The sequence below is a fragment of the Ambystoma mexicanum genome, chromosome 4p (genome assembly GCF_040938575.1).
Source record: "Ambystoma mexicanum isolate Mex_15411 chromosome 4p, UKY_AmexF1_1, whole genome shotgun sequence".
Taxonomy (NCBI): Eukaryota; Metazoa; Chordata; class Amphibia; order Caudata; family Ambystomatidae; genus Ambystoma; species Ambystoma mexicanum.
In genome coordinates, this window is record NC_090927.1 from 1,189,649,657 (window position 1) to 1,189,663,110 (window position 13,454).

The following is a 13,454-nucleotide window of genomic DNA, read 5'->3' on the forward strand; positions in this document are numbered from 1 at the left end:
GTTGCCTAGTTAAAGCTGGTCCTATATTGCAATGAACACCCGCACCAAGATACTCAATCTGAAGTTCCAGCCCAAGAGTTGGGTTCACAGTTAGAATTGTTTGTTACAAAATAAAAAATACAAGTTTACTTCAAGCAAACTATAAAAACCTGACAAGACAAAACCTGAAAGTCTTATATTCGTACAATGCAGACGATGAGTATATCCTGAAGTTCAGAATAGATGGACACTCAAGATAAAATAAGGAACACAAGGCTCATGTCCTCGAACATTAAAGGCCTATCCAATCCAATCAAAACGAGGAAGATCTTGGCCTATGCCGCTAGACATCGCATAGACGTCCTCTTTCTGCAGGAAACTCGCGCAACAGAAAAGGTGGTAACATCCCTCAGTCGCACATGGGGTCAGCAGGTGATCACCACGGATTATTCATCACAATCCAGAGGAACAGCGATAATTATCCACCGAAGGTTAGGCTTCACAGTAACTAAAACTAAATGAGATCATCAAGGCAGATACGTGATAGTCTGGGGAACGTTCCACGTACAGCACGTGATACTTCTCAACACACATGGACCCAACGTGGACAACCCAGAATTTTGCCAACAGATTCTGACGTTAATATTACCTGTCAGAGAGGAGAAAATAATTTGGGGTGGGGACTTCAATACCATCCTAGACCCCTAGATGGACAGAACCACCACTGGCAATCGGAAGGAGACAAAGGCAGCAGTAACCATCAAGCTGGCCATGCGCCTACTGCCACTATGTGATCCGTGGAGAGCTCTCCACCCACACAAAACGGAGTACACATTCCACTCGTACGTGCATGGTACGAGCTCCCGCATAGACTACTGGCTGTGTTCCACGCACTGTATTCAAAACACTAAAGAATGTACTATATTGCCCTGTACCTTCTCAGACCACTCCCCAGTTATCTTAGACATTCTACTTGACCCTACACACGGGTCCCTCGAATGTGGAGGATGCTGCCGCGAGTCCTACAAGACGGGGAACTGGTGGAAACACTCCATACGTAAATATCAGTATTTTTTGAGTGAAATGAACGTTCCGTACAATCTTTCACTACAGTATGGGAAACATTTAAAGCATGGCTGAGAGGTACATGGTAAACTGCCAGAAATCTGCACAAATTTGACCCACGCTGAAACCCACATAAAAGAGGCCGAAGAAGCATACACCAAAGCCCCGGGACAAAACACACTGGACCCCCTACGTGAATCCACAGAAACATACAACAAGCTAGCGGACCAAGCTTGAAGATGGGCAAAGCACCAGGTGCAGACGGCATCACCACAGACTTTTACAAAACATTTACTCCGAAACTAGCACCAAGACTCTTGAAAGTTTGGGAAGAATCGCTAGAGAAGGGAGCATTACCACCGACTTTGCGAGAGGCCATAATCTCGGTCCTGCTGAAACCGGACAAACCACCCCACGACCCCTCCTCTTACAGGCCCCTATCCCTCATTAATATGGATGCAATGATCATAGCCAAAGCCGTTGCCAACAAATTGCACCCATACATGAATAAATGAATCCACCCGGACCAATCCGGTTTCATCCCATCTCGCTCCACAGCCCTGAATCTCCGTAGATTCTTTGCAATTTCATCGCAAATGGATCCCTGAAAAAAAACTGTTGCAGTAACCCTTGATGCCGAAAAGGCGTTTGATTCCATCTCTTGGAGATTCTTGTACGCCATCCTACAAAAAATGGGATTTGGCCCAGGATTTATCAGAAACATACAGACGCTATATTGTAACCCCAGCGCCAAAGTCAGAACTAACTGGACCATCTCCGACACCTTTGAGCTGCAGAGAGGAACGAGACCAGGGTCCCCCCTGTCCCTGCTAATATTTGCGCTTACAATAGAGGGTATGACAGCTTTTCTACGAACCAAGCAAGCCTGGAGGGGAATGCGCATCATGGGGAAACCTCAATTCATCTCATTATACGCAGATGATACCATGCTATATATTAGAGACCCGGAAACACCTTCCCCCGATCATGAACGACATTGCGGAATTCACGACGCACTCTGGATGCAAAATAAATCGGAGCAAATCCGAAATACCTTTAACCAAAGCCGTCTCGCAAACAGAATCGATGATTCAGTTCCGCTGGTCACCCACCACCGCTAGATATCTGGGAATTATTATGGCAACGGATAAAAGCACATTATATTCAAATAATTATGGTCCACTATTGACACAAATAGAGACCAAACTTAACCTCTGGGCGAAACTTCCGCTATCCATGTACGGCCGGATATCATTATTAAAAATGGTCATTGTCCCCAAATTGTTATATCTCTTTAGTGGAATACCCATATGGCCAGGCCGTAAATTCTTCGAGAGCCTACAGAGGAGCAGCACACACTTCATATGGGGTGGAGGCACGCCCAGGACCAGCTGGACCAAGTTGTGCAAGCATTATGACACTGGGGGCCTGGCGGCACCAGACTACCTGCTCTACTACTACGCAGCACAAGCCCAGTTTGCCAGATTCTGGTTCCAAGGCACTGAACAATATGCTCATATACACGCTGAAGAGTTTGCTGCTGCCCCGAACGACCTACGAGGCATGATATTCACGAGAGTCAAAGAAGAGAAGACGAATGTGGACCCAATGTCAACTACGGTACAAGCGTGGATGCAGATCCTGAAGAGTCCAATGTGACACACCCTACTGGCCGCACACCTCGTTGTGGTCTTACCCCGATCTTGAGCCAACCCTAGACCGCACTATACAGAACCGTTGGGATCCGGAACGGGGAGCCAGGCTGGGGGACCTTTTCCCCGAGAGACAATTCATCACAATGCCAGAGCTACAGGAAAGAACAGGTAAAGGCCTGATCCCAACACTGCAGTATCATCAGCCGAAAGCAGCTTGAAAAAAACTCTGGCCATCATTCCCGGCGGAGCCCCCGATACACCAGTTCCTCACAGATGTGCTTACAACAGAAGGGTTCAACAGTGGCATCTCCGAAATATGCACAAAAATATAAGCGCATAGCCCCTCAGTCAACACAATGAGAACCAAGTGGGAGAAATAACTTGACGCTCAAATCGGTGAACATCAATGGACACGCTACTGCAGATATACTAAGACTATCTCTATCAACACTAACTTCCGTCTAATACAATACAAGATCCTGAATCAACTGCCCCAAAACAAAAGGCCAAATTCGACCTTACCAAGCAACCAGAGTGCCCCAAATGCGGAACAGAAGCAGACACAATGCACATGTATTGGAACTGCCCTCCGATCCATTAGTTCTGGATTGAGGTGGCAGAGAAAGTGAGCGACATATTGAAGATCCACATACCGGCAACCCCACAAAAATACTTATTTGGAGATATTGAAAAGGTGTCAACTAAGATATGCAGACTGTTTGCAGTGGCAGGAGCGCTAGCCAAGAGACACATACTCCTGAAATGGAAATCTACCTCCTCCCCTACACCCCAAGCATGGCTCGGACCGCTGGCCATCACGCAAGAAAGTGAGGAGATGTATGTGCAAGGAGTACAGTCCCACTCCAGACCCAAGGACATATGGGCCCCACTAAGAGCATATTTACAAGCCCAAGCATCAAGCTCCGATGAGGAAGACGAGAAAGACTTTAATGATAAAGAGTTGTAGAAACTTTTCATTAGCAATACCACTTATGTTAGTACTGTTTCACTAAATGTATAACAATATTTCGCCTGCTATTGCCTAGACGCCATGTCAGAATTAAATAAAGGTTAAAAAAAAAAAGAAAGTCTCTACAGGACAGCAATCAATACCGGGGGGAATTACTCCCTTCCCATGGTCTTGGTTTACACATAGTTCTAGACTTTGCTAGTGGGAATGACTCCCTTCCCCCGGCTTCTCAGGTAATAGTCAAACTGTATTCAGGGGAAACCCTGGATAATGGTTTCACCAACGTTCCAATTGTGTACAGTGGGAATGACTCCCGTCACCTCGATGTCTAGTTTCAACAAAGTTCCAGTTAAAATCCAGACAAATGGCTCCCCTTCCCTGTCTTCTTAGGTAACCTTTGCAACAGTTCCAGGCTCTCCTTAGCCAGTCAGTGGTCTTTTCCCTATCAATGGTCTTTTCTCTACCACTGTTTACAGGGTTCCTCCCTCCTATATTTCCCTTGTATTTATTTGGGTCCCAGACCCTGTGCGCTCCCCCTTTCTCATCAGGCTGACTTGGTTCAATAAATGTGTGGCTGATGTTCTGTAAGTATAATATGTGTTGGATTTGAAATATTCCAGTGTCTTTGTTGATCAAATATGGAGTCTTGACGCTCTATAGATGTTTCATAGGTTTTTGTCAATTCTTTCTTTCCCTGATGAAGACGTTCCAACTAGTGTGATAAACTTCAAAGCCTGTCGGTGCATATAGAAGTAGCTGGAAGACAATGACATCAATCTGAATGTCATTTCAATTATTTTGATCTCCAATTGGTTACGTGTGTGTTTTATCAGGATTTACATATTGTTTTGGAAATATTCTCTTGTGCTAAAGTAAACTGGCATTTTTGTGTGGAATTGTGTAAATGTATGGTGTGGTGGTGTAATGTAGATAGTTCCATGTATATAGTTTTATTCATGTAGGACAGTTAGTCGTTTGTTTTGATGTATGGTCCATTAGTCCTTTTTGTACTAATGTATTAAGGATTATTATAAATGAAAACATAAAATGTTAAACTTTTTTGAAAGTGTTGCAATTAAAGTGTTGATCCATTGTTCTAGATTTGCTTTTTCAGATTTGTATCACTTGGTTCACTCTCCAGCGAAGTACTGCCAAGAGGAGGGTAACTTTTGTGCTGTTAATTTCTTGTTCTTTCCACAAGGTCAAGGGGGCATGAGTCCCTTCCCCTGATGTCATGATTTCGTAACTGTTGCACAAAAAAAGTCACTCATCAAGGTTTGCCATTCTTTCCATGCAGTAGCAAACCTCTCAACTTTCTGTACACTCTTTGCTTGGGTCTCAGACTCTTTCATGTACGCCAGCAAACTGTCTTCCTAACATTTCCTCATGGTTTCAGTTTGCTTCTCTTGGGATCTTCGACCCTTCTCTGCTGGCCAGTGGTTTCGTTACTACCACTGTAGCGGGGAAGATTTCCTCTTATGTATGCTGCTCTGAACTTCACAGGATTGCAGACCCTTATATGCTCAATAACTGTTTCACTGTGATAAGCAAGTCCTCCTCGGATGCACTCTGCACTTCTGATGGGGTACAAGACCCGCCTTGGCCCATCTCTGGGCCTGCGCTCAGAATTCTCAGAATGTCTTAGTGTCCCAGACCCTCCTAGGCCGCTCTCTAGGCCTTGCAACCCCAACAGCGTGCTTTAGTGACCCTCTCTGACTCGCCTTCTCCCTGCCGGCCTGCTTGTAGCTCCCATTACCTTATGGGACTTCTGCATACATCAGTTGGTCATCAGTGCGCTCTCCACAATCGTCTGCTTCCTGCAGTTGCTGGTTCCTGGTTTGTCTCTTTGCAGTATCGGTACGACTCGGGGACTGCGCGGTCCACCTCTCCCTTGAGGTTGTTCTACTGCCTGTTCTACTGCCACCCCTCAGGATTTTAGGACCAACTGATGTCTGGTCTTGGAGAGCAGCCTTCTGCTTCCAGCCAGTGTTTTCTGCTCTTCGATCTTTGCCTCTTCTCGGTTGCCTGACAGCGACCTTCCCTGCTGCTGCTCCGGGGTGAAGTCCTCTTTTGGTTTTTAAACTTAAACTCTGCCAATGTCTATTCCCTCGCGGAAGGCTAGACTGGTGCTCTGGGTTATAGGGATCCTTCTTCATGCCTCTACATCATCTTTCTGCCAGTACTTGCTTCCCTGGTATTCTTCATGCTGGTTGTTAACTTCTTTGTCTCAGTATGTGCAATATCTACAGAGCTACACTAGCACATATAAGTTCTTGGCAAAGAGGTATTGTGGGAAGGAGTCAGGTTTTGGGAGTATTAGGTTTGAGCTAATGTGTCGACTGGTTGTCCTTATCCCAAGGAAAGGAGTACCTCCCCTCAAGGTCCTCTCGCATGAAATCACCCCTAGAGGGTAGTGGCCTCACCATCATAGCCTCATGGAAAAGTGCTCCTCTGTGGGGAGAAGTGATGAGAGTAAGTGAATCGTCAAAGAACCTGAACCACTTTAATTCTATTATACATGCAATAATGGCCATTTATAATTCTTCATATCTCGCCATACGTAGTTAGGTAATACACAAAGTGTCCACTGCTGCATGACTGAAACATAATGGACCTTTTATGCAGCAACAGATTTTCTGAGTAACCTTCACTCATTGATTTTTATTTGAAGGTTTCACCTTAAGGGACTTGGAATCGCTACCATTTGGTGTTGCTCTCCCTATCCGACATGCCATCTATCAGTGTCGTGAGCAGCCTGCTTCTGATTGGCCAGAAGCTGTCTGCCTCTTGATTGGACGGCAGGACCTTTCCAAACAGGCATGTGAAGATAAATTGCCAAAGGGGAAATCTGTAAGTATCTGAACTTAAACATGGATATTTGCTTTTGAGAAAATGATGAAGAAAACATGCAGCTGCATTGAACTTTTTACTTTTTAATAATTTCTGAAGAGTATACTGCTTTACTTCTCAGTTTGTCTAACATTTAATTGCCCTCTTCAAAAGACATTTTAACGGATTGCTTTACTCCCGCAGATTCTTCATCTGATAGATATCCCCTTCCAACTTCAGCTGCTCGGAAAAATCTTAGACAGGGGGTGTAGTGGGCCTCGACTCTGCCATCGATTCCGCCCTGAGTTGGTGTTTGTCTGCTCCAGATGTGACGTCGGGCTTTGTATATATACTGCATCACTAGGCCCCATAACTCAGTTCCTTTTTTTCTGCACGCTCAGCATGCTGCTCTTGAGGAACACTAGCCATCTTCGATCTCTTGATTTCATTCAATGTTTTTGACAAGGTTTCTGTCATTTGGAGTGACATTCTGCATCCGGATCTCGGCCTTCAAGCGATTCTCCAAGATCTCAGTGACTGACCCATGTGAAATGTGTGTGGTGTCTCAGCCCGGGTCACGGCACTGAGGGTCGTCAATCCTGCGGCAAGGTGAACCCGAAGTCCCTACGGAGCGGGCAGCCAAGCTTGCTACTCGGGTTTCTCCCCCAATGTCCAGAGTAAATTGTTGGACATTGCTTTTGATGGGGAGAATCTCTTCGACCCGAAGGCCGATGGCTCCTTGAAGAAATTCAAGGAGTCCAAGCTTGCTGAAAAGTCACTCGGACTAGTTGCGCAACAGCCGGCCAAAACCTGCCGTCAGTTCCGCTTCGAGGGGCAAAGGCTACAGGCACTATGTACCCTAGGGCAGGAATGCTCTGCTCCTGAACGCCAGGCAGGGGCAGAGGCATTTCCTGCACTCCGGAAGGGAATGGGGGCCTCTAGAGGTCAGCAGACAGCGGCAGCAGCAGCTGGGGCAGCTCTGCCCTCAAAGCCGCTTTGATTTCCCCTCCCATAACTCACCGGTTGGAGGACGGCAGACCAAGCCATGGGCCCAGTGGCAGCAGATTACCTTTGATGCCTGTGCCCTGCAGCTCGTTCAGTGGGCTTATTGTCTGCCCTGAAGAAAACCTCATGGCAGACCCCCAACACCTTCTTGCCTGCCGAAACAGGAGCACCAGGAAGAACTACGAGCCCTGTTGTTGGAAGGGTGCCGTGGAAGAGGTACTGCCAGAGCAGCAAGGGTCGGGCTGGTATTCCCGCTGTTTCCTGGTCCCCAAAAAGTTGGGAGGGTCCCATCCCATCTTGAACCTGAGGGCCTTGAACAAGTTTCTTAGGAAAGACAAATTCAGGATGGTGACTTTGAGCGAGATTCTCCATGCTCACGAGTTGCAGGAGTGGCTTGTGTCCATAGATCTTCAGGATGCTTACTTTCATTTGCCAATATATCAGAAGCACTGGACGTTACTTAGGTTCCCCGTTGGGTTGACCTCCCTGCCGAGGGTCTTCAGCAAGCTCATGGCGATAGTTGCAGCTCACCTCTGGAGATTGGGCGTCCTTGTGATCCATACCTGGACGATTGGCTGATCTGAGGGAAGTCGATGAAACGGGTAGTGCCTCACCTCAGAGATGTCTGTTCTCTACTCCACCGGCTGGGCTTCTCCCTAAACTTGCAGAAATCCCACACGACACCAGCTTAGAGGCTTCAGTTCAAAGGCACTGGGACAGGGAAGGCTTTTACGCCCGAGGTGAGAGAGTTGCTAGCATTGCGCAAATGGTACGGCTGTTCGAGGGCCCTCTACCCTACCAGCGCCTTCCTTCCTTTGCCTCCTAGGCCTCATGGCCTCCTATATTTTTCTAGTACCAGAGGCCTGGCTGTGTAGGCGATCCTTGTAATGGCGCCTGCAAGGAGAGTGGTTCCAGTACTTCGGCACTCGAAGGGACCTGTCCAGGTCTGTGGTTGACTACCTTTCTTGGTGGGCCAGCAGCAGCAACTTGCTGGCGGGGGAACCCTTCTGGCCTTGGCGGCCTCAGGTCCGGATGGTCATGTATGTGTCCCTGAAAAGTTCGGGGGGCTCATTGCGAGGACTTGCTGGTGAGCGGCCTTTGGTCAGCATTGGAAGTTGCTAGGTGGCACATCAACAGGCTGGAGTTACGAGCCATGAGGTTGGACCTGAAGGCGTTAGCTCCCTCTCTTAAGGGGAAACATGTCCTGATCTTGATGGACAATATGGTGGCCATGCACTACCTAAACAAGTAGGGCGGTGTGCACTCCCCCCCCCTCTGCAGAGAGGTGATGCAGCTGTGGTTCTGGCTATTGGAGAACCAGATCTTGGTCTTGGCAGTTCATCTGGTGGGGACAGAGAACAGTTTGGTGGATGCTCTGAGCAGGCAGAGCACGGTCTCACACTAATGTGCCAGGAAGTCCTAGAGGAGGTCTTCTCCCTCTGTGATACCTACGTGATGGATCTGTTTGACACTGATTCCAACAGGAAGTGCAGACAGTTTTGCTCGAGTGAATTCCCAGTGAACGGTGCGTTAGGGGATGCGTTTCTGGTGGATTGGTCCTTTACCCTCTACTACGCCTCCCTCCGATTGTCGTTATCCTGTGGGATTGGGCGAGGAGGACATGGTACTCGGACCTTCTGGACTTGACCATCTGCCATCTGCCCAGTAGTCTCGCTGCCTGGATCTCCTACCCAGTCAGAAAGTCTGGTGCTCCACCGAATCCGGAATCCCTCAACCTACATGCGTGGCTCTTGAGGATGCAATATTATGACTGGGGCCTCTCTGAAGAGGCACCTGAGGTGTAGCTCGCTGCTCGCAGACCGTCCACAAGATTGCTGTATGCATGCAGGTGGAGAAGATTTAAGGTGTGGTGTAGGGAACGCGAGATTGACCCGATCGCCCCCCATCCCCTGCACTACAGTGATGGAGTTCCTTCCGTCACTTGCCTCTTTGGGCCTTCAGGTCACCATAGTCAAAGGATACTTGCTGGCTTTGTGTTCAAGAGGTCTCTGGATCAAGGCTTTTTCTTCACGATCAAGGTTATGGACCAATTCCTGAAGGGCCTTGTGAATACGTTTCCGCCTGTTCCTTTTGTTGTTCCTGATTGGGATTTGAACCTGGTTCTCACCTTTCTTATGATGGCTCCCTTTCATCGGTTACACTCTTGTTCCTTGCGACTGCTAACATTAAAAACTGCTTGTCTGGTTGCCATCACCTCAGCCAGACAGGTCTACGAGTTGCATGCCCTTTCTTGCAGACCACCCTTTCTTTGCTTTTTTTCAGGCAAAAGTATCTATTAGTGAGGCAAGGGTTCTTGCCTAAGGCAGTGTCAGATTTCCATCTTTCTCAGGCAATATATCTTCAGGTGTTCTATCCACGTCCTCACCCCTCCAAGGAGGAGGAGCATTTTCACTGGTTGGACCCTAAGAGAGCGTTAAGCTTCTATGTAGCAAGAACGCTGGGATACGGAAAAACAGACCTGTTGTTTGAAGCCTACTCCATTTCCAGAAAAAGGTCTAGCTGTATGGAAGCAGCAAATTTCACGATGGATCACACTGTGTATTTTAGAATGCTACCATACCGCGGGCAAGGAATTGCCTCCTGGCACTCTACTAGAGGGGTCTCCACCTCTACGGCTCTGCAAAGGGGAGTACCGATTAGGGGCATCTGCCATGCCGCAACATGGCCCCTGCTTCATATTTCCACAAAGCATTATAGCCTGGACGTAGGCCTGGCGCTCTCATCAAAAGGGCAGTATTGCAAAATATACTGCTATAGGGCTTTCTTCCCACCTCTTATTATCTCAGCTGATTTGTGTAAGAAACTCATGGTGGCAACAGTAAAGACAGACACAAGTGATCACAGTTAAAGGGTGTTTAAACTATATAATGGGTGAGAAAAATGGCTAATCTAAGCCTAAATCTAAGATGGGAGCAAGTTACGACCATCAAATAATAAGGCAGTTCTTGTAGCGTCTTGTCAAAATAAAAAGGGCCTATACTAAAAAAAAAAAAAAAAGATTGCCAATCTTTACCACTAAATTACAAAACAGTGTGGGATAATGTTCACAAGAAAAGAAACAAGTGTTCACCAAATAAGTCAGGATAGTATGGGTGGGGTCTCCCTTTCCCACGTTTTTAGCACAGGACAAGGCGGGACTCTTGAGCACAGCACACTCCTGAGCCTCACCAGCATGAGGTTAGTTACTTTCAACGATGCCAGGACCTTCTGCGGCCAAGTCTCTTTTCTGCAAAGTCTCTTGCCTTAGAAGGCCTGCTGGACCATAAACAATAAACAAACAAAGGTTCCTTTGGTAATCTTTCACGTTGGGAGATTGCTCTTCGCCCCTTCGATCCCCCTCAGCCGGGCTCTGATACGTCTTGCAACGTTAGGCTCCCTCAGTTGGGTTCACTACGGCCTTTCACTCAAAACGTAACATTCAAAAGTCTTAATGTCTTCTTAAACAACTATTCACTGTGGACATCCCTCAGCGGGGTTCACACTTGTTGCCACAATGTTCATGGGTATATCACTGTTTACAGTGCTTTAAGTGGGGTAAGAAATTGAAGGGGGGCCCTCGTTTGGGGGCGTGGCATCCGCTGTGGGCGTGGCCTAAAAGTGCACAAATCATAGTAGGGTGTGCAAACAAATATATAAATGTAGTAGAGCATTTATATATTTGTATGCGTACTAGTTTGGTTTGTGTATTTTTCAAGCCTTCTTTTATAAACATAGCAATGTTACATATTTCTATGTTTATAAAAGGTGGCTTGAAAGTGTACAAACCATAGTAAGTTACGCACACTTGTGTGCTTACCGTACTATGGTTTGTGTACTTTTCAAGCCACCTTTATAAACATAGACATTTGTAACATATTTCTATGTTCATAAAAGATGGCTTGAAACGTACAAGCCATCTTTTATAAAGCGTTGAGGACGGACAAAACCCAAGGTGGTTTTGTCTGTCGACAAAGCTTTATAAAAGATGCCTTGAACTGTGCACGTTTCAAGCGGTCTTTTATAAACGTAGAAATATTTCTACGTTTATAAAAGATGGCTTGAAACGTACACATTTCAAGGCATCTTTTATAAAGATTTGCCAAAGGAGACAGGCACCTCGGGCTCAGTGATCGCTGCTCTGAGCAGAGATCACAGAGCCCAAGGCGTCTTTCACCCTCTGGGAACCCGCGGGCTCCGTGATCTAATCTACATATTAGATCATGGAGCCTGCAGGTTCACGGAGGGTCAGTGACCTGGCGAGGGCAAACAAAGGAACTGTAACTTCCCTGATGACCCCTCAGATGGGGGGTCATCAGGGAAGTTACAGTGACTGACAGAAGTGCCAGCCAGCCTCAGCGACGCTGTGGCTGGCTGGCACTTCTGTCCACTTGCCTAACGTTACACTGGCGGGCGCATCTCCCGTCGCGGCTGCGGCCGTGGCGGGATAATGCGTCCTGCCATGGCGTGGTGGGACCGGGGGGCCCCGGCAGGGCCCCGGCTGAGACCCACTTTTTGGAGACTGGCGGGGCCCGGCCCCGGCAGGCCCCGGCCCACTTAAAGCACTGACTGTTTACCCCCACTTCGCAGTCATCCCTCAGCCGGGTTCACATTTGCCATTTTTACAATGTGTCAAAGACGTTTGAGTGTACGAGGGGTTTTGCTCGACTCTCAGAGAACCATTTTGACACTTCACGCCGGCCTCTCCTAAGGCCTCTTGATTCTAGTAGTTACAACAAAACAAAGCGAAAAGGCTCCAGTCACAGTCCTTTGAATGGGTGCCCTGCGGTGCAGGACCACTCTGTCTCTGGACCTTTATTGTGGTTTCTTTTAACGTTCAAATACACAAGTTCTTTGTTCAGTGTTGCCACCTGCAACCTTGGGCCCAACACAGTTCGGCTTACTATCAGTCCTCTCCAAATCACCAGCTGTGCTGAACTGTTGGAGTTTCTTGTCTCGGTAGTCAAGGACCGCACCACAGTGGCAAGTGCTTCTCCCCGCCTTGGCTATCAGCGCGGGATGGCCCTATTTGCCGTTGACACCTGTCACACCACACGCCAGCTGGATTTCCCGGTCTTATGATTTCTCTTTCGGAGGCTGGTCTGAGTTGAAAAGGGAAAGGGCAATTCCCTCCTCGCCATCCCTCCAGGTCTCTCTGCCTTTCTCTTCCGTTTTAACTGGCGGTCCAGAATAGTTGCTTCCTCGTGCGTTCGGCCTTGCTCAAAGTGTGCTCTCGTGCTCCGCCTTTTATCCCTGTGGGGAAGGGCCATCAGGTGTGCATAGTTATTGCCAATTGCTTAACTCTGCCTGACCCTTGTTTTGGGATATGTCCGGTAAACTGCTCTGGTGTTAGTCTGTTGTCATTCACGATGTAAGAAAGTGTTTGTGTTGGAAAGCAGGGGGGGGGGGGGTAGAACTTCTGAATAGCCTATGGGGTAGGATGGTGAAAAGGTGTTATAAAGAAGGGGGTACCGCGTCTCACCTGTCCGTGTCCCACGTCCTCTCCCCGAGGACCCCCATCCAGGTGACCTCCCCCCGCACTTGTCCACCCCCAGGAACTCGATCCAATGGGGATGGGCGTATCCTGGCCACCTGGAAGACAGATCCCTGGGAACTAGCGGTGAGACACATCCAGGTTTCTCACATTTGGTAGTCTATCTGATGAGGAATCTGTGGGAGAAAAGCAATCCATGAGAGGGATTTGTTGGTGATGGTTCTAGGGTCTCTTGCTCTTCTTGGATGCAAGCTGCATGCCTTCCTCTTTTGCAACAAATAAATTGAAGTTTTGGTATCCCCGTTTGGATTCCCTTTTTTCTGAACTTCTGTTTGCTAGTTGGCCATCTTTATCTTGCTGGTTTTCCTCTGCAGTGGCTGAGCGCAGGGGAAAAAAGGTGAGAACTGAGGTACGGGGCATAGTGACGCAGTATATATATGACGCCCAACTGCACATCCAG

At 47.8% G+C, this 13,454-nt stretch overlaps 1 protein-coding gene across 1 annotated transcript in view; it reads left to right on the plus strand.

The window, feature by feature from the left end:
* The window catches only part of ANAPC1 (anaphase promoting complex subunit 1), a 2,053,226-nt gene that overhangs the window by 799,862 nt on the left and 1,239,910 nt on the right, over positions 1–13,454 (plus strand). Inside the window, exon 24 of the mRNA XM_069606837.1 lies at positions 6,341–6,519. Within this exon, the coding sequence (XP_069462938.1) occupies positions 6,341–6,519 (179 nt within the window). The remainder of the gene's footprint in view (positions 1–6,340; positions 6,520–13,454) is intronic.